The 20,686-nt window shown below is 42.4% G+C and overlaps 1 protein-coding gene across 2 annotated transcripts in view; it reads right to left on the bottom strand.

Moving 5' to 3' along the window:
- Nucleotides 1-790: 790 nt before the first annotated feature.
- The window catches only part of ASRGL1 (asparaginase and isoaspartyl peptidase 1), a 31,704-nt gene continuing 11,808 nt past the window's right edge, over nt 791-20,686 (bottom strand). Inside the window, exons 4-8 of one of the 2 annotated variants that reach the window (XM_049892199.1) lie at nt 20,278-20,435; nt 6,286-6,404; nt 3,381-3,491; nt 2,005-2,232; nt 791-1,243 (exon numbers count right to left, since the gene is read on the bottom strand). In XM_049892199.1, coding sequence (XP_049748156.1) covers nt 2,027-2,232; nt 3,381-3,491; nt 6,286-6,404; nt 20,278-20,435 — 594 coding nt within the window. In that variant the 3' untranslated portion in view covers nt 791-1,243; nt 2,005-2,026. The remainder of the gene's footprint in view (nt 1,244-2,004; nt 2,233-3,380; nt 3,492-6,285; nt 6,405-20,277; nt 20,436-20,686) is intronic. The other variant, XM_049892200.1, reaches the window with a different exon arrangement.

The raw sequence follows: 20,686 nt of genomic DNA, 5'->3' as shown, positions 1-20,686 counted from the left end.
CCTGATAACATGTCCAAAGTATGTGAGATGTAGTCTCACCATCTGTGCCTCTAAGAAGCATTCTGGCTGCACTTCTTCCAAGACAGATTTGTTTGTTTTTCTGGCAGTCCAATATTCTTTGCCAACAGTATTTGTCTATAGGGTCCATAAAATAAACACTGAGCAATTTCCCCTTAATTTCATTTACTCTTCACAATCATCTATTTGATAGATGAAAAATTTCTTAAAGGTTAACTTGCCCAGGGTCACCCAGGTAGTAGGGAGAAGCACCTTTCAAACCCAGGTCAGCCTCTTTAATTCAGAACAGCTGATATGAATCTAGTGGGGTCATGGGACAGGAGCTAGAACTGTGAGGCTATATCTGGGGTGAACAGGAGTCCCTGGATGATCCCTAGTTAGCCTGGCTGCTAGCCGGAGGTTAGAAGTTCAAGTTCACCCAGAGGCGCCGTGGAAGAAACAAACTCCTGGTGATCTACTTCCAAAAAATCAGCCATTGAAAACCCAGCAGAGCACAGTTCTACTCTGACACACATGGGTTGCCATGAGTCAGAACTGACTGGATAGCAACTGGTTTGTCTGGGGCGAATACTGGCAAATTGTAAGAAGACCTTGTTGGTAAGTGCAAACGGCGGTTTGGTGTCTTCTCTCACCGATTCAGAAAAAACTCAACTCTTCTAAAAACCTCTTCCGTGTACTCCACAAGGCAGGATGTGTTATCAAACCCACATCCACACACCACTCTTATCTCAAAAGTTCTCTGTACCGAGCGCACCTGTCTGAACTGAGAAGCCAGGGGAAAGCTTGTATAAATTCTGGTCTTTGTCAACAGTGACTCCTAACCACACTGTTATTCCTTCAAAATACATTTTATTAGTGGCACATGGAATTTAAAGCTAATGTCTTTCCAGAGAGAAGGAAGCCCTGGTAGACTAAAACATCGAGCAGATATTTCACAGCAGTAAGACCATTTCCAGTGTAAAGAGACAGGAGCAGGAACACCCTCCACCAGGAAAATCACGTTCTTCATTGTGCTGACCACGCTGGACACACACTCAATTCAGTGAGAGGGGAAAGCCCAGAGCACTGGACAGTGTGCGCACGCGTTAAGTCGCTGTGTCGTCTCCACATCCGTCGGCTCCTCCTGCCCCTCTCAGTGTCTGGAGGATCTGTGAGGACCCAGAGGGTCTGTGGCAGTGGCAGGCAGAGGCTGGCTCTGGTCAGGTGTGCTGGCAAGAGGGGGACACTGCAATTAAGGTGAGAGAGTAAGTTCATCTGTGAACCCAAAAAACCCTCAGGCTCCAAGGAACCCCCAGAGCCTCCCAGTCGCCATTATGACCCCTTGTTCTCAGATTACGGAGCTTATGGGTTACCAGAGGGTCTTTGTCAAGCTTCTGGGTACATGGCTGTATTAGTAAGTCAGAGAAGATCTGAACTTTTTAAGAAAAACCAGTTTATCCTCTCCTAGACGAGAAATACCTCCTTAAAGGAGATGCTCGCCTGACTCAAAATGAGCTCAGCACCACTCTGAGGCCCACTGACTTCTCCCAGGAGCTCTGCTGCTGCTGCTCCTATCTTACTTTCTGGTACCTCCACTGGGTTCTTTCCTTCCAACCTCGCCACCTTCACTGTCTTGTGGGCAAGTCTGCGACCCAGAGCGCCCTGGGGGCATCGGTCTCCTCTGGAGCCCACAGCTTTGTCACTGCTATGGGTCCCCCAGTTCCAGAGGCAGTTTCTGTCATGTCAGGACCACGCCCTTTCTCCTTCCTAACATAACACGATGTGGGCTACGCACGAGGGGCTCACTATAGGGCATCGTCTCCACTAGTCTTGTTTTGATCTCAATATGGGCATTTTTCTCATCACTTCGATACCCGCCCCTCAACCAAACATTCAGATACTTAGTGATCAAGGCAACAAAATGAGTGAAAGACTGCATGGGTTTTTCATTTCTAGGTCTAATTGATTAAACCAACCAAATCTCCCCACCAGGAAACTGGACTTCACCTCCAAGCTATCTTCCAGGGGTTTAGGCCAGGTCAGTGGTAGTGGTTTCGCCCACATCGATTCCAGAGTACAGCTTGCCCTCCTTCGCGGCTGCCCAGGGCATGGATGTGGACGTCCACTTTACAACCCAGCCTCCTGTTTTGTCGACCAAGATGACGCCACCTAAACCTTTAAGCCTGGACTTCATGTAGCCCAGTGACAGGTTCGCAGCCTCTTCTAATGTTTTTCCTGAAAACCAATAAAGGTTGTGAAACAACGTAGGTTACTGAAAGGAATCCGACGGTAAAATCCCTTGCATATGAAAAACCAAAGCCAGGTAACAAAGGTTTTGGTAAATAACTGCTATTTGACTGCCTAAGCCCCTGGGTGGTGCAGATGGTTAGTACGCTCAGCTGCTAACCGAAAGTTGGAGGTTTGAGTCCACCCAGAGTTGCCTTGGAAGAAAGGACTGGTGATCTACTTCCAAAAAATCTGCCACTGGAAATCCCATGGAGCAATTCTACTCTGACACACATGTGGTTGCCGTGAGTTGGAATCGACTGTTTTTTTCCCTTTTGGACTGCTTAAAAGGAAGCTCTTCGCTGGTGGCACAGTAGTTAAGCACTCGGCTGCTAACCAAAAGCTTGGCTGTTTGAAGCCACCAGCTGCTCTGCATGGGAAAGATGTGGCAGTCTGTTTCTGTAAAGATTAACCAAAAAAAACCCAAACCCGCTGCCTGTGAGTCAATTCTGACTCATAGCAACCCTATAGGACGGAGTAGAACTGCCCTGTAGGGTTTCCAAAGCTGTAATCTGAAGGGAAGCAGACTGCCACATCTTCTTCCTGTGGGGCCTCCGGTGGGTTCAAACTACCAACCTTTCTGGTAGCAGCCAAGCACTTAACCACTGCGCCATCGGTAAAGATCAGTAAAGATTACAGCCTTGGAAACCCTATGGGGCAGTTCTACTCTGTCCTATAGGGATGTTATGAGTCAGGTTCAACTCGATGGTAACTGATTTTTTTTTCCTTTTGGACTGCTTAAAAGGAGGGTCTTCACTATAAAGGGCCCTCCTTGCGTAGAGACAGGGCCCAAGCCTGAGCAGCAGCCTGTGCTGAGAGCTGCCTGCCCTCCAGACCATACCCAGGCTCGGTGTCTCTCTACTGCCCCCTTCTTCTGAGAGGCGAAAGGCAAACAGTACTTTATTTGAAAATGTTCTCCCATTTCAGGTCCTAACTGAAGGTGGGAAGGAGACAAAACAACACGTTAACAACCTGGACCCGAAAGCAACATGTGTAGCAAACAAGAGAGGCTTCATAGACTTCTCTATCTATTTAGCACACAGTTCCTGCTTATATTTGTCTTCACAAATTCTGACCCTGTCCTGTGCTTTACGTACCTTGTTCTACGTGGAAGAGAGCGAGCCTGGCCAGATTCACCTTCAGGATGCTCTCCCCGTGCCCTGTGGTGGAAATGGCTCCAATGTTGTTGTCAGCGTAACCTCCGGATCCTGCTTGAAAAAGTAGGTGATCAGTTCTAACTGAGCAGCAGCAGTCAAGAAATTCAAGCATGTATTACAAGTCTAAAGCTACATAAATATTAAGTCCCAAAGAGTGCTACAGTGTGTATGGAGGCCAATTAGCAGGCATGACCTTGTGGGTGACAAGATGGACTAGCATGCGCCATGGGAATGCTCTGAAATCCAAGATGATGGGTGCCTCAGGGGAGGTGGGCCTGACTGCTCATTGATGGCTCCTTCTTTGCCCCGGAGCATATCTACCCCTTCTTGCTCACTCCACACACTCAGGAAGGAGGGTCCACCATGACTGTGTTGTGAGGATCAGTAAGTAGGAAGACCACTACATTCAAATAATTTTGGGAAACTGATACCCCCAAACCTAATACCCACGTGTACCGTCCAATGATTTGGAAGGCAGTTCCATCTGTCGAGGGTGGGTTTTGGTCCTGAGGGAACTATTCTGGGCTCCCGCTTAAGTGAGGTTCTGGAGCTAAAGCTACTGATAAGATTTTTTCCTTATTTTGGTCCAGGATGAAGCAGCCTTATATCCTTCTCACCATCATTCTGCATTCCTCTATCTGTTACTGCAGAGCTATCAGCCTGAAAGTCCTTTCGACTTGGAAGGGTTAGCTTTACCCTTCCCTAGTTGATACGGAGGGCCTATGCTTGATATCTGCCTTAACGATGCTGGACACAAGAAAGGGCTCAAGCACTGGGGCCCTGAGCTGAACGTCACAGGTTCCAAGGGTTCACAAAGTCAGATAAGCCCCCTGGTTCTGAAAGTGGGTAGTGAACGTGAACCACTGCAATGGGAAAAGGTGTCTTTCCTTGTTCTTGTAAGCTTCTGCTGTGGGAGCGAGCTGGCTGGCTCTGCTGGGGCTAATAAAGCTACTCTGTTTGGAAGCAGACCCATCTTGGTCTTCTTCCAGTTGTCCTAGGACACAAAAGGCCAAGGTGATATACAGTAGCCCTGGCATGGGTGCCAGGGCTGTGCAGGTGCCCGCCCACACACGTGCTGTGCCTGCAACTGCTGTCCTCAGAAAGGCCTGCCTACAAGGTTGGCCCTTGGCTGGCATCCAGGAACTTGGATTTCAGGAGGGTTCCCATCCTTCCCAGGACTGATTAAGAGTGGCTCGCTGGGCCTAAACTGTTTGTACAAATAACGCGGCTTAACACCTGCTTTCCTCTCAGAGTCTGGATATTTTTCTTTTTAGGCAGAGGATGACTATGTGACCAGTCCCCAGTAAAAACCCAGGACACTGAGTTTATGATGAGCTTCCCTGGTAGACAACATTTCACACGTGTTGTTACAGCTTGTTGCTGGGGGACTTAAGCGTGTCCTGTGAGACTCCACTGGGAGAGGACTCTGGCAGCTTGTGCCTGGGTTCTTCTAGACTTGGCCCCTGGTGCCTTTTCTCTTTGCTGATTTTTGCCTTGAATCCTGTCGCTGTAATAAATCTCAGCTGTGAGTACAACTGTATGCTGAGTCCCGTGAGTCCTCCGAGTGAATCACGGAACCTGGGGTGGTCTTGGGAACCCTTGACACACATGTGTTGTCAGAGGGAAATGTTGCTGCCTGCTGTCCATGCAAAGGGGTCATATGTAGCCAGCTAGAGCCATCAAAAACATCAGGCAGAGTGAGCTGGGACTCGGGGGGAAGGGGGGAGGGCGGAGTCCAGGCACAGTTGCTCATAAGCAAGACAAGGACTTCTGGGAATCTGGGCTGTGCCTTCTCTCTCTCAAGACTTGACTGTCATAACTCAGAAAGTTGGAAATTGGTTTCTAGGATCTGACTTTGGGTGGCCCTGTAGCCTGGTCTGAACCCAGCTGTATGTAAACTGGGCTATGCCAGTGACCTGGAATATTTTGGTAGGATTTCTGCTAAGGAGAAGAAAAGGTAGACCGTTTGATTTCTCTAGAGTAAGTGAAGTTATCATGCCCCAACTCTTCAAAGACATATCAAGTGTACCGGAATAAAGGGTATTGAGAGTTGTCAACACCATAAATCATTACGAAAGGCTAAATCTGATTCTGACTCATAGTGACCCTATAGGACAGAGCAGAACTGCCCCATAGGGTTTCCAAAGAGCAGCTGGTGCTGACCTTTTGGTTACCAGCCGAACTCTTAACTACTGTGCCATAAAAAAGGGAACGTAGGGTTAGTTTTCCACTAAAAGTGTGTGTGAGCTGTTTTTTTGAGCAGACAGAACAATTTAACTGTTTCTCAAAACTTCAGTCATCTGCAGGGGCTGTTGGGAATTCCCACAGAAGAGCCTGCCCCAGGCCTACCTCTGCCACTTACTTCCAGTAATGGGCTTCAGTGTTAATGCAGAACGTGTTTCCATCGTAATTTTGCCCTACTAAGAGTGCATCGCTTTGAGTATCCATGCCACTCAACTCAAATCTACCAGCTGCAAATTTCTATTCTCAGCTTCCTTAGATTGTTAATTCAAGCCCATGCCTGCAAAGGGGTTTTCTGAACTTAATCCTTTGGGAGTAAGGATGTGGATCCTGAAACTGGGGCTAAAGAGAGGCAACAGGCAATGTCGGGTAGCTTTGGTAGTGCTTTAGAATCCCCAAGTCATCCCCGAAATTCATGCAACCTAGGAAAAACCGAGACGCTTGCTGTAAACACCCTAAACAAACATTTCCAACCAACTGCCACTACCAGAAATTCTCTTCATGGACCACGAAAAGAAGGCAAATGAAATTGAGAAAAGGAGAGGAAGACTAGAGAATGAGGAGAACCTGATGACAAGGGGCAAGAGTCACTCATTGATCCTACCTACACATGGCGAGTCCCCAACTCGGCCAAACATTTTATTAACGATACCCCCTGTAGACGTTGCGTAAGCTACGTTTCCTTTGCAGTCCAGGGCAACAGCACCCACAGTTCCCAAATTTCTGTCAAAAATAAACATAAAAAAGTAACAGATTTAAGACGAGAAACACTGCCGCGACTAACAACGTAGCTTGAATACCACTTAAATTCCCACATTACATGCCAGTGGCAAATGAGACAAACTTTGATTCCAACATTCCAATATTTCAAACTCACAGAGATGCAAAGAAAGCCCGTTTGCTTTTTATTCTATATTCAGACAGTTTCAGCTAGATTGCTACATTTCTTCCAGCCTCAACTTTAAGAGTACTGTATTATCCAATCCTAGAACCGCCATTTTCTAGCTGGCTGCCAGTTAAGTTTTATGCTCTGTCTCATTTTTCCCATCTAAACAACATTTTTTTTTAATACAACGGGGTGAAAAATAATAGGGAATGCACCTCAAACTTTAGTGTGCCTAAGACCCGCTTGGATTCCTGGGCCCCAGCCCTAGACATCTGATGGGGTAGGGAAAGGGTGGGACCCAAGAGTCCGCATTTCTGACAAGCTCCCAGGAGATGCTGATGCTGCCAGTGCCTGGACCACACTTCGAGTGCCTGTTTAATGGGGCTGCTGTGAAAGTGGAACTTTTTCTCCCAACATTTTATTAAGAATTAAAAAAAAAAAAGTGGAAAAGACTTGACAATAACACCCAAATATCCCACCTAGATTCTATAAAGAACTGTATTCTGGGCACCATTTTAAGTGCTGGGACACAGCAGTGAACTAACGGACAGTCTCTACTCCCATGAAACTTACACAGCAGAGGGTGGGGCAGAGCAATAAATATTTCAGGTGGCAATAAAAACTAGGAATACAGCAGCGTCAGGGGGAGAGAGGGTGATGGTAGAGAGGGGTTGTTTGATAAAGGACCTTCTGAAGGAGGTGCAGAGCGAGCCATGCTGATTGCTGGGGAAGAAGGTTCCTGAAGGTGGAGCATTCTTGGGCATGTCTATGGAAGTTTAAGGGGACCACTGTGGCTGGAGAGAATTAAGTGAGGGGGAGTGTGGTAGGAGGGAGGCCAGGGGGAGAGCTAGAGGCCAGATCGTGAGGACTTTGACCACACATCCTGATTACTCGAGACAGTCCTGACCTATGCCTGGTGTCCTGGCTTAATTATTAACAGTGCCCCCTTTCATTCTCAAGACAGTTCCAGTTTGGACAATAAGCCATATGGTCATTCTACTTATAGGCCATGGTAAGGGCTTTCTTCTGAGTGACATGTAAAGACCCTGGAGATTTTGAGCTCAGATATGTCATGATAGGAGTTAAGTTTTAAAAATAATCAGTCTTGCCACTACGTACCCATCGGAATGGCTAAAATGAAAAAAGAGACTACATCGAGTGTTGGCAAGGACATGCTGGAACTGGCATTCTTACTTATTCCTTCTGGGAGTGGAACTTGGTACAAACCCTTAGGAAAACCAGTTGGCAATATTTACAGTAGCTGAATATATGTGCACTCTATGACTCAGCAGTCACGCTCCTAGATATATAACCAACAGAAACATGGGATATATGTTCACCAAAAGATGTTTACATAAATGTTTATGGTGGCACTAGTTATAATAACCCCAACCTGAAAGTGTGTTTGATTACAAATAAATTAACAAATTTTATATGGGAAAGGAAACCCTGGTGGCGTAGTGGTTAAGTGCTACGGGTGCTAACCAAAAGGACGGCAGTTTGAATCCATCAGGCACTCTTTGGGAATTCTATGGGGCAGTTCTACTCTGTCCCAGAGAGTCGCTATGAGTCAGAATTGGCTCAGTGGCAATGGGTATGTGGGAAAAATCATAAAGTAGATGTCCACCAAAGGTAGATGTATTTGTGAAATGGAATGCTATACTGCAATGAGAATGAACAAACTTGCTATATGCAACAAATGGATGAATTTCATAAAGGTGACGTTGAAAGAAGGTAGCCCAAAAGAGTACGTACTATATGATTCCATTTAAATAAGGTTCAAAACCAGGCAAAACTAATCTATGGTGTTGGAAATCAGGTAAGTGGTTACCCTGGGAGGACGGCAGTGAATGGAAGGGGCATGACGGAGAGTGCTGGCAATGTGCTATTTCTCCATCTGGGTGTTGATTACATGGGTGGTGTTCACTGTGAAAATTCATCAAGGTGTACAAACATGATTTGTACACTTCTACATGTATGTTAGGCGCCCTGGTGGTGCAGTGGTTTAAGTGTTCGGCTGCTAACCAAAAGGTCGGCAGTTCAAATTCACCAGCTGCTCCTTGGAAACCCTATGGGGCAGTTCTACTCTGTCCTATAGGGTTGCTATGAGTCGGAATCGACTTGATGGCAACAAGTTTCTTTATATGCATGTTATATTTCAATGAAAAGCTTATATTAAAAGAATCATTCTGGCTATTGTGTGGAGTTGACCAAAGGAGACAAAAGTGGAAAGAGACTTGTTATGGGGCTTGAAGAGTTAACGGTTCGTGTTCCGGTGGTTTCAGTGGAGTGAGTGAGGAGTAGGCTGGGGTTGGGAGGTAGAGCTGACAGGATTTGTAGGTGGACTGGATGTGAGATAGGGAGAAATAAGGAATGATTTTAAGGCTTTTGGTCCGAACAACTTTAAGGATGTAAGAGCCATTTACTGAGATGTAGAAGACTACGGGGATAGGTTGTTTTGTTCTGTTGGTGTGTGTAGAGGAATTGCGTGGGGTTGGGGGAATCAAAAGTTCAGTTTTGGACATAAGCTGGAGGTATCTATTAGGCAATCGAATGGAGAGCCTGGACAGTAGTTAGATATCGTTTGGCATTCAAGGCCGATATCAGGTCTAGAAAGAGAAATTTGGCACTCTACCTAGAAGGAAAGAAAACTGGAACCCTATCTTTCATCGTACACAAAAGCCAATTCCAAGAGCCTAAGACAAACATAAAAAAGAAGACAAAATCCTTCAAGAAAATAGAGGTGACTATATGTCTCAGGGTGGGGGATACCTTCTAGGTTTAGAGAAGTTACAGTCTTATGGGCTTAAATAAATTTTAAGAGTGTTTGATTACAAAGAAATAAAAAAATATACGCAGCAAAAATACCATAAAGTAAAAGCAAAAGGAAACGACGGATTTGGGAAAGTTTCTTGTACAAAACAGAAGACAGCCTAAGTTCTTGAGATTGATCGGGGGCAAAACAACTCAAGAGACAAAATGAACATAGGACAATAATTGGCAAATTCATAGAAAAGCATGACCCACAAACACATGCAAGTTTCTCAAACTGGTTAGCAGGCGGGGAATGGCAAATTAAAGTAACCATGTCGTCCTTCACCTGTCAGTGAGGGAAACATGTCCTCCCAGTCATTGCTAGTGGCAGGTCCGCCCCAGCACGTGCAAGGGGCTGGGGCAAGAATACGAATACAAATGGAGGCCCCCGTACCATATGTTTAATATTTACAAGTTATAAATATGTGCCATCCTCTTATTGTGACAAATGTACCTTGAGAAATATTGTAAAGCTCTGGTTTTCATATGACTGAAAGTTGACAAACTACCAATGATGATGTACTTTAATTATTACTTGCACATCTGGGTGCTTTGTTCACCTGATGATGTCTGAATGAGTGGAAAAAACATATACAGGCATACCTGGTTTTATTGCACTTTGTAGATAGTGCGCTTTTTACAAATTGAAGGCTTTTGGCAACCTCGAGTCAAGCAAGTCTACTGGCGCAATTTTTTCAATAGCGTGTTCTCACTTCACGTCTCTGTGTCACATTTTGGTAGTTCTCGCAATATTTCTAACTTTTTCATTATTATCGTATCTGTGATGGTGATCTGTGATCAGTGATCCTTGATGTTACTATTGGAATCGTTCTGAGGTGCCAGGAACTGAGCCCGTATAAGATGGTAAGTTTAATCGAAAAATATTATGTGTGTTCTGTCCCACTGACTGGCCATTCCCTGTCTCTCTTCCTTGCCTTGGGGCCCCCCTATTCCCTGAGACATGGCAATATTGAAATTTGGCCAGTTAATAACTCTACAACGGCCTCCAAGTGTTCAAGTGAAAGGAAGAGTCACACGTCTCTCACTTTAAATCAAAAGCTAGAAATGAGCTTAGCGAGGAAGGCATGTCGAAAGCTGAGATAGGCCGAAAGCTAGGCCGCTTGCGCCCAAGTTAGCCAAGTTATGAATGCAAAGGAAAAGTTCTTGAGGGAAATTAAAAGTGTTACTTCCGGTGGACACATGAATGATGAGAAAGCCAAACAGCTTTACACTGTTCATAGGGAGAAAGTTTTAGTGGTCTGGACACAAGATCAAACCAGCCACCATGTTCCCTTAAGCCAACCTAATCCAGAGCAAGGCCATAACTCTCTTTAAGTCTATGAAGGCTGAGAGAGGCGAGGAAGCTGCCGAAGAAAAGTCTGAAGCTAGCAGAGGTTGGTTCTTGAAGTTTAAGGAAAGATGCTGTCTCCTTAACGTAAAAGTGCAAGGTGAAGTACCAAGTGCTGACATAGACGCTGCAGCGAGTTATCCAGAAGATCGAGCTGAGATAACCGATGAAAGTGGCTACATTCAACAAAAGATTTTCAGTGTAGACGGAACAGCCTCATACCGGAAGAAGAGGCCATCTAGGACTTTTCATAACTAGAGAGAAGTCAATGCCTGGCTTCAAGGCTTCAAAGGACAGGCTGATTCTATTATTAAGGGCTAATAGAGCCGGTGACTTTAAGTTGAACCCAATGCTCATTTACCATTCCAAAAATCCTAGGGCCGTTAAGAATTACGCTAACTCTACTCTACCTGTGCTCTATACATGGAACAACAAAGCCTGGATGACAGCACATATGTTTATAACACGGTTTACTGAAAATTTTAAGCCCACTGTTGAGACCCTGTAGTTGTTGTTAGGTGCCGTCTAGTTGGTTCTGACTCACAGTGACCCTATGTACAACAGAACGAAACACTGCCTGGTCCTGTACCATCCTCACAATCGTTGTTATGCTTGAGCTCATTGTTGCAGCCACTGTGTCAATCCATCTCAATGAGAGTCTTCCTCCTTGAGACCTACTGCTCAGGAAAAGATTACTTTCAAAATATTGCTGCTCACTGAAAATGCACCCGGTCACCCAAGAGCTCTGATGGAAATGTACACGGAGATTAACGTTGTTTTCATGTCTTTTAACACAACATCCATTCTGCAGCCCGTGGATCAAGGAGGAATTTTGACTTTCAAGTGTTATTATTTAAGAAACACATTTCGTAAGGCTGTAGCTGCCATAGACAGTGATTCCTCTGGTGGATCTGGGCAAAGTAAACAGAAAACCTTCTGGAAAGGATCCATCAGTCCAGATGCCACTAGGAACACCTGTGACTCAGAGGAGGTCAAAATATCAACAGTAACAAGACTTTGGAAGAAGCTGATTCCAACCCTCACGGATGACTTTGAGGAGTTCAAGACTGCAGTGGAGGAAGTAACTGCAGATGTAGTGGGAACAGCAAGAGAACTAGAATTAGAAGTGGAGCCTGAAGATGTGACTGAGTTACTGCAATCTCAAGATAAAACTTTAACGCGGATTATAAAAAAAAAAAAAATTTTTTTTTTTTTTATGGATGAGCAAAGAAAGTGGTTTCTTGAGATGGAATCTACTCCTGGTGGAGATGCTGTGAACACTGCTGAAATGACAACAAAGAATTTAGAATACTACATAAACTTAGTTGATAAAGCAGTGGCAGGGTTTAAGAGGACTGACTCCAATTCTGAAAGAAGTTCTCCTGTGGGTAAAGTGCTATCAAACAGCATCACATGCTATAGAGAAATTTTTCATGAAAGGAGGAGTCAATCAATGCAGCAAACTTCATTGCTGAGTTATTTTAAGGAACTGTCACAGCCACTCCAACCTTCAGCAAGCACCACCCTGATCAGTCAGCAGCCATCAACATTGAGGCAAGACCCTCCACCAGCAAAAAGATAATGGCTCGCTGGAAGCTCAGATGATGGTTCAGTTTTTAGCAATATTTTTTTAACTATGGCATTGTCGTGGGTTGAACTGTGTCCCCGCAAAATATGTGTCAACTTGGTTAGGCCATGATTCCCAGTATTGTGTGGTTGTGCTCCATTTTGTGATTGTAATTTTCCTATGTGTTGTAAATCCTGGAAACCCTGGTGGCATAGTGGTTAAGTGCTACGGCTGCTAACCAAAGGGTCGGCAGTTCGAATCCGCCAGGCGCTCCTTGGAAACTCTATGGGGCAGTTCTACTCCGTCCTATACGGTCGCTATGAGTCGGAGATCGACTCGAGGGTGCTGGGTTGGTTTGGGTGGGTTGTAAATCCTAATCTCTGCCTGTGGTTAATGAGGCAAGGTTAGATTATGTTAAAGAGGATTAGGGTGGGATTTTAACGCCCTTATTAAGGTCACTTCCCTGATCAAATGTAAAGGGAGTTTCCCTGGGCTGTGGCCTGCACCACCTTTTATCTTACAAGAGATCAAAGGAAAGGGAAGCGAGCAAAGAGTTGGGGACTTCATACCACCAAGAAAGTAGCACTGGGAGCAGAGCTTGTCCTTTGGACCCAGGGTCCCTGCACCTGAAAAGCTCCTCAACCAGGGGAAGATTGATGACAAGGACCTTCCTCCAGAGCTGACAGAGAAAGCCTTCCTTCCCCTGGAGCTGATGCCCTGAATTTGGAATTCTAGCCTAGGATTGTAAGAGAATAAGCTTCTGTTTATTGAAGCCACCCACTTGTGGTATTTCTGTTGTAGCAGCACTAGATGACTAAGATAGGTTATGTACATTTTTTTTTTTAGACATAATGGTATTGCACACTTACACTAAAGTGTAAACAACTTTTATATGCACTGGGAAACTAAAAAAATTCATGTGACTTGCTTCATTGCAGTGGTCTGGAACCGAATCCACAATCTCTCTGAGGCATGCCTGTATATATATATATATATATACACACACATATAAAATTCATAACTTATTTTGTACTTATCTCATAAAATTAATTTTTCTTGGCTTCATTTCGGCAAAAGCATTATGTTACAACGAAGATTTTCATACAACATTCTGACAAAATGCCAAATAAGACAATCTTTCTTGAGTCAGTGTAGTTTTTAGATAGTTTTTAATTAATTTTAACTTGAAGAAGCTTTCCTCTATGAGGTAGTAACAACTGGAATTATCAATAAAACTTTAGACTTGGAAATGAATCCTGATTTTTTTCATTATTACATTCAAATACAATGATGGGACTGTTGTTGTTAGGTGCCGTCCAGCCAGGTCTGACTCATACCCGACGTAAAACATAACAAAATACTGCCTGGTCCTGTGCCATCCTCATGATGGTTGTTATGCTTGAGCCCATTGCTGCAGCCACTGTGTCAATCTGTCTTGTTGAGGGTCTTCCTCTTTTTTGCTGACCCTCTACTTTACCAAGCATGATGTCCTTCTCCAGGGACTGATCCCTCCTGATAACAGGACCAAAGTACTGAAGACGAAGTCCCACCATCTGTGCTTCTAAGGAGGATTCTGGCTGTATATCTTCCAAGACAGATTTGTTCATTCTTCTGGTAGTCCATGGTATATTCAATACTCTTCACCAACACTATAACTCAAAGGCGTCAATTCTTCTTCGGTCTTTCTCATTCTTAGCCCAGCTTTTGGATGCATACGAGGCGACTGAAAACACCATGGCTTGGGTCAGGCCCACCTTAGTTCTTAAAAGTGACATCTTTGCTTTTTAACATCTTAAAGAGGTCTTTTGCAGGCAGTTTGACCAATGTAATGCCTCGTCTGATTTCCTGACAGCTGCTTCCATGGGTGTTGATTGTGGACCCAGGTAAAATGAAAATCTTTGACAACTTCAATCTTTTCTCCATTTACAAAAACGTTGCTTATTGGTCCACTGTGAGGATTTTTGTTTTATGTTGAGGAGTAATCCATACTGAAGGCTGTACTCTTTGATCTTCATCAGTAAGTGCTTCAAGTCCTCTTCACTTTCAGCAAGCAAGGCTGTGTCATCAGCATAACGCAGGTTGTTAGTGAGCCTTCCTCCAAACCTGATGCTAGGTTCTTCTTCATATAGTCCAGCTTCTCAGATTATCTGCTCAGCATACAGACTGAATAAGTATGGGGAAAGGATACAACCCTGATGCATACCTTTCATGATTTTAAACCATGCAATATCCCCTCGTTATATCTCAACAACTGCCTGTTGATCTGTGTACAGGTTTCTCATGAGCACGATTAAGTGCTCCGGAATTCCCATTCTTTGCAATGTTATCCATAATTTGTTATGATCCATACAGTCAAATGCCTTCGCATAGTCAATGAAACACAAGTAAACATCTTTCTGGTATTCTCTGCTTTCAGCCAAGATCCATCTGACATCAGCAATGATATCCCTCACTCCATGTCCTCTTCTGAATCCCGCTTGAATTTCTGGCAGTTCTCTGTCAATCTACTGCTGTAACCATTTTTGAATGATCTTCAGCAAAATTTTACTTGAGTGTGATATTAATGATATTGTTCAATAATTTGCACATTTGGTTGGGTCACCTTCCTTTGGAATAGGCATAAATATGGATCTGTTCCAGTCGGTTGGCCAGGTAGCTGTCTTCCAAATTTTTTGGGATAGGCAAATGAGCACTTCCAACACTGCATCTCAATTGGTATTTCACCAATTCCTGAAGCCTTGTTTTTCGCCAATGCCTTCAGTGCAGCTTGAACTTCTTCCTTCGGTACCATCGGTTCTTGATCATATGCTACCTCCTGAAACGACTGAACGGTGACCAATTCCTTTTGGTACAGTGACTCTGTGTACTCCTTCCATCTTCTCTTGATGCTTCCTGTATCGTTCAGTCTTTTGCCCATAGAATCTTTCACTATTGCAACTTTAGGCTTGAATTTTTTCAGCTTGAGAAATGCCAAGTCTGTTCTTCCCTTTTGGTTTTCGAACTCTAGGTCTTTGCACATGTCATTGTAATACTTTACTTTGTCTTCTCAAGCTGCTCTTTGAAATCTTCTGTTCAGCTCTTTTACTTCTTCAGTTCTTCTGTTTGCTTTAGCTACTCAACTTTCAAGAGCAAGTTTCAGAGTCTCTTCTGACATCCATTTTGGTCTTTTCTTTTTTTCCTGTCTTTTTAATGACCTCTTGCTTTGTTCATGTATGATGTCCTTGATGTCATTCTACAACTCATCTGCTCATTGAATAGATAATAAGATTACATACAATAAATTATCACAGATGATATTACAAAATATTTTAAATTGATCATATAAATTATCATCAGTATTATAGCCATTTTCATCATCTTTTAAGCAGCATTTACTATGTAGAATATCTTAAAATTCTTCTCTTGAATGTCAAACCCACTGCTGTCGAGTTGATTCTGACTCACAGTGACCCTGTAGGAAAGAGCAGAACTTGCCCATAGGGTTTCCAAGGTTGCAATCTTTAAGGAAGCAGAATGGCACATCTTTCTCCTTTAGAGTGGCTGGTGGGTTCCAATCACTGAACTTTTGGTTGGCAGCTGAATGCTTTAACTACTGTGCCACCAAGGCTCCTTTCCAATGTCAATGCTGGTATATCACGAACATAACTGAAAATAGCAGTCTGTTGTTCAATTTTGTTCAAATCTTTCTTCAAATGAGTCTATAGCTTGATTTATAATGAACAGAAAAATAGTCTGTGTAGAAATTAGTTTGGGGATTATTGGGAATGAATCTGCTTCAAGTCAGGCAAATATTTTTATTTCCTTGTTTCAATTTACTTCTATTTTATTGGAATGTCATTTTTGGTGCATATCTCATATGCAGTTTTGTTTTTCTCTAAACTTTTAAAAAATATTTTTTAATCCTCTTAAAAGTGAATAAGCCAAACTTCTATCTTTTTTTGATGTTAAACTTTTACTTTGACTAATAGAAAGCAATAGTTCATGTTAAATAACTGTGGACAACACAAATTCAAAATTAATGTCATTTTCTGTTAAAGCCCACAATTTGCTCTTTGAGGGTCTTCTGTGGTTTTGCTTAACTCTTCTTATCTAAATTAAATTAAATTACTTTTACAGCATTTAGTTGGTATTCGGGATCATGTATCTGGGAGTTGTTATAAAGTCAAATACAGGTTTAGTCAAGATGTTCCGCCTTTGGGCATATCTACAAAATACTGCATTTAATCTCCCCATTGTTCGAAAGTATCGTCACTATTGGCACAGTCAAGGTCACGTCACCTGGAAACAAATTCAAACAATGAGCTGCAGGTGTTACACAGGATACTGTTGGGTTTCCAGCCAAACTTCTTGCTTATATATCTTTTGTCATCAATTAGTTATACTGTCACAGGCTTGCCTTTGACAGTCTTATGTTAATGTCTAAAATTGAAAGCATATACCAACTCTTCACTAAAGTTAAAGTCTGTACTTTTAAGAGCAGGTGTAAAGCCAATGAAGTATGCATTGATTTCGGCTTGTTTTTCTTCTTCAGGTAGTGCAATGATATCTATAATAAATGTTAGGTTTTCAACATGTCTTCTGACCATGGTACATTCTAGTTAAACTAATTATTAAAAAAATTTTTTATATATGATTTTATCTGTCACTCTATTACCCATAAAATTAATCATCTTAGTTTGGATTCACCATCCAAATTAAAACAAACAAACAACTGTTGCCATCCAGTTGATTCCAGCTCATAGCGAGCCCATGTGCTACAGAGTAGAACTGCTCCGTGGGGTTTTCTTGGCTGTACTCTGGACAGAAGCAGATTGCCCGGCCTTCCTTCTGCAGTGCTGCTGAGTGGGTTTGAACTGACAACCTTTAGGTGAGTAGATGACCGTCAACCTTTGGTGCCACCCAGGGACCTAAAGCCACAGAGGGGCCTTGCTCCCACAGACCCAAACCCAGTGCTGTTGATCGATGCCGACTCATAGCGAAGGGCGTCTGAATTGAGACGTGCTGTAAGTATAAAACACACGTCTGATTCTGAAGATTTAGTTTGATCATTCATTTCATTATTTTTTTGTCCTGATTACATGTTTGTCATTTTATCACCAAATTTTGAAATCATTTTTACTAACCGTAGGAATTTTTCATTGTTTTCTGTAAACACTGCTGAGGTGCCATGAAAAGTGTGGAATATTTTTTATTTTTTAAATATTGTACTCATCAGTCCTTCAAGAACATTGCATTAATGTTTCGTATTATTGTCTTTTTCCAGTAGTTTCAATTGCTTGTTGTTTATTCAGCCTTTTTCCCCCAATTCTAGTAACCGCACGTACGCTTTTTTTTTGTGTCTGATTTTTCGTGATCAGCAATTCAATTTTCCTTTAGTAAAGAATATGAAGTTGCAGGGATTTCCCCTGATTTGCTAAAGTTGTGGATTTGTTGAGAATCATTTTCTTACTAATTGTCATTCTTTTGATAAGTAATTAAGTCTTCATTTAGCAAAGAATTTGTAATGTCCTGTTGGTGAATTTTATGTGGATCAGCCTGGACAGAAGATAGCTTACTTCTATTGTTTCCAGTTTTTAAAAATGCAAACAGATGGCTTCTTTGAAGATTGTTACTCCTTTTTTCTTTTCTGTGTTTCATTTTAGTATTCTTTTTCTATCAGAAATCTTGACTTACTCATTTTCAAAAATCTAAGAGATTGAAAAATAAAATGTAATTATATTCAAGGTAGACAAAATTAAAATATATTTTAATTTTAATTAAATAGTAAATAAATAAACAGCAAATCTAAAAAAACTGATTTTGAAAATTTTGTTTGTTAAAATGAACATAAAACCCCAAAAACCAAACCCACTGCCGTCGAGTTGATTCCGACTATAGTGACCCTACAGGACAGGGTAGAACTGCCTCATAGAGTTTCCAAGCAGCGCCTGGCAGATTCAAACTGCTGACCTCTTTGGTTAGCAGCCGTAGCACTTAGCCACTATGCACCAGGGTTTCCGAACATAAAACATCTCATAAATAATTTATTTGCTTACACGTTGAAATGTATTACATTAAAAATATCAAGTTAAGTAAAATACATTATTAATTTCAACAGTTTCATTTTACTTTTTTTTTTTTTTAATGTGCCTACGATACTTATTGCTGTTGAGTCAATTCCGACTTATACTGACCCCATAGGACAGAGCTGAACTGCCCCACAGGGTTTCCGAGGAGCAGCTGGTAGATTTGAACTGCTGACTTCTTGGTTAGCAGCTGAGCTCTTAACCACTTCACTACCTGGGCTCCATGTGGCTGCCAGAAAAATTGAAATTACATATGTGGCCCTCATTATATTTTTATTGAGAAGTGCTGATCTAGACTTGTATGTACAGAAATTTAAGAGTAAAAGGAATCGTTTAATTAATTGCCAAATGTTCCTCAGCCTGTACTGGCAACTTTTGCAAAAACTATGCTAATTGATGAATACTTCTGGAGCCATGAACTACAACGTGTAAAGAAGCAAGAAAATGGACACTGAGCACTACTGGGAAACAATACTTTCTTGTGCATGAATCTATCTGACAAGCTAATTAATTTGTTTTTTTTTGTCTCTTACCTGAGTCTTGCTGCCGCTCAAATCTTCCTGCTCCACAGCAGTGTCCATTCTGATGTCAGGAGTGGCACAACCCACAAACCGTTGGACTCAGGTGGCTTCCAAGACATAGAGCAAGAGGTGTAGAGAAGCGTTTCCCTGGGGACTGAATGGTGTTAGTCACGAGAGTGGATGATCAGGGCTATGGGCCCCGCGGTGCCAATGCTGAGTGCAAGATTCTGAATGGCAAGGTGCTCACGTGTTCAGTAACACAGTAACTGTTCTATTTGTGATACGAGGTCTCTCTGAGGTGTAGAGCCCAGGAGCCCCTCCTGCTTGTATCTAAGAGCAGTAGTGGCTGGTGGAGATGTGTGTCATTACAGAATTTTTGGAAAGCAGCCTGGCAACATCTATTAAAATTAATTCACAAACCATTGATAAAGCAGCCCCATTCCTGTGAGTGTAGGCTATTGATACAATGGAACACTAAGTAAAGACAGCAACAGCTATTAACATACGGCCAGTCTTATAAAACAGATTCTTAACCTGCGGTACACATCAGAATTACCTGGGAAACTTTTTCATAATGTACATGCCTGGCCTATCCACCTCAGATCTGTTAAATTAGATTCTCTAGGGATGGGGCCCGGACAGGTGAATTTTGAAAAAGCTCCGCTAGGTGGTTAAATATTTCTACAATATAAGTACGCAGAGTTAACAGACTGAACTCCATTATAAATCCCCAGGCTATTTTCAAATTTTGCTTTAAATTAGGGAGTTTTTATTTGTGATTTTGAAATCTGTAACACAGAAAATCTTAATTCAGAACATATAATGATTAGAAGTTTTTAAGAGCTATACTAATTTCTCTGTGCTATGAAAGTGTTCAAATAAATTCATAAGGTAGACAAGATCACAGAGAACTGTTTAGTCCATCCAACATTACTGATTAAGAAGCATTCAGATAATTTATACATTAACACAAGACATTCTCCTACTGGATCATGGTGGAAAAGGAATTCTGTTTCCCTAATCTGAGTTATTATTCATAGGATAATCTCAAAACCAAACCTGTTGTTGTTGAGTTGACGCCGACTCATAGTGACCCTACAGGACAGAGTAGAAGTGCCCCATAGGGTTTCCAAGGAATGGCTAGTGGATCTGAACTGCCGACCTTTTGCTTAGCAGCTGAGCTCTTGACCACTGTGCCATCAGGGCTCCACAGGAATAATAAATGAGTTAAATTTAAGAATCGGTAGAGCAATTTTACCATTATTTCGTTTGAATTGTTCTGTACAAAGATGGAAAATACCAAATCATTTTTGACTTGGATAAATGTGGATACTTGGTTATTTGCTTTTTACGTTTGAGTAACTCCCCAAAATGTGAGCCACAGATGATACTTACTTTTTACAATCTGGTTTCTGAGCCCCTTTCTCACGCTTCTCCTTTTCTAGGCGCTTTATGTTTCTCTCTGTCACCAGTTGCTCACCAGGAATCTGTGGAATCCCCATGGCTGCTGCAAATTTTGCTGCTCCTTGGTCAGTCAGAAAGCAATGAGGTGTCTGAGCCAGAAAGAAAAGGAACGAACGATGGTCACTTTTTGGAAACTTTCTCTTTTTAAATGCTCAAACTGTGTACAAAAGCTCAAAAAGGCAAATTCCATTGGCTTGATTTTCTGAATGTTGAAAAGAGTCAAAAGAGCCTGGGCTGTCTGTTTTTGTATTTAAAAAAAAAAAAGATGGAATATTATTAGGGATGCGACTTATATATGCTGTTAAATTTAGAAACCTTAAACCATTTTTACTTAAGGTAT

This window comes from Elephas maximus, chromosome 7 (assembly GCF_024166365.1).
Source record: "Elephas maximus indicus isolate mEleMax1 chromosome 7, mEleMax1 primary haplotype, whole genome shotgun sequence".
In the NCBI taxonomy this organism is placed as follows: Eukaryota; Metazoa; Chordata; class Mammalia; order Proboscidea; family Elephantidae; genus Elephas; species Elephas maximus.
This window is presented reverse-complemented; position numbering and strand designations above follow the sequence as displayed.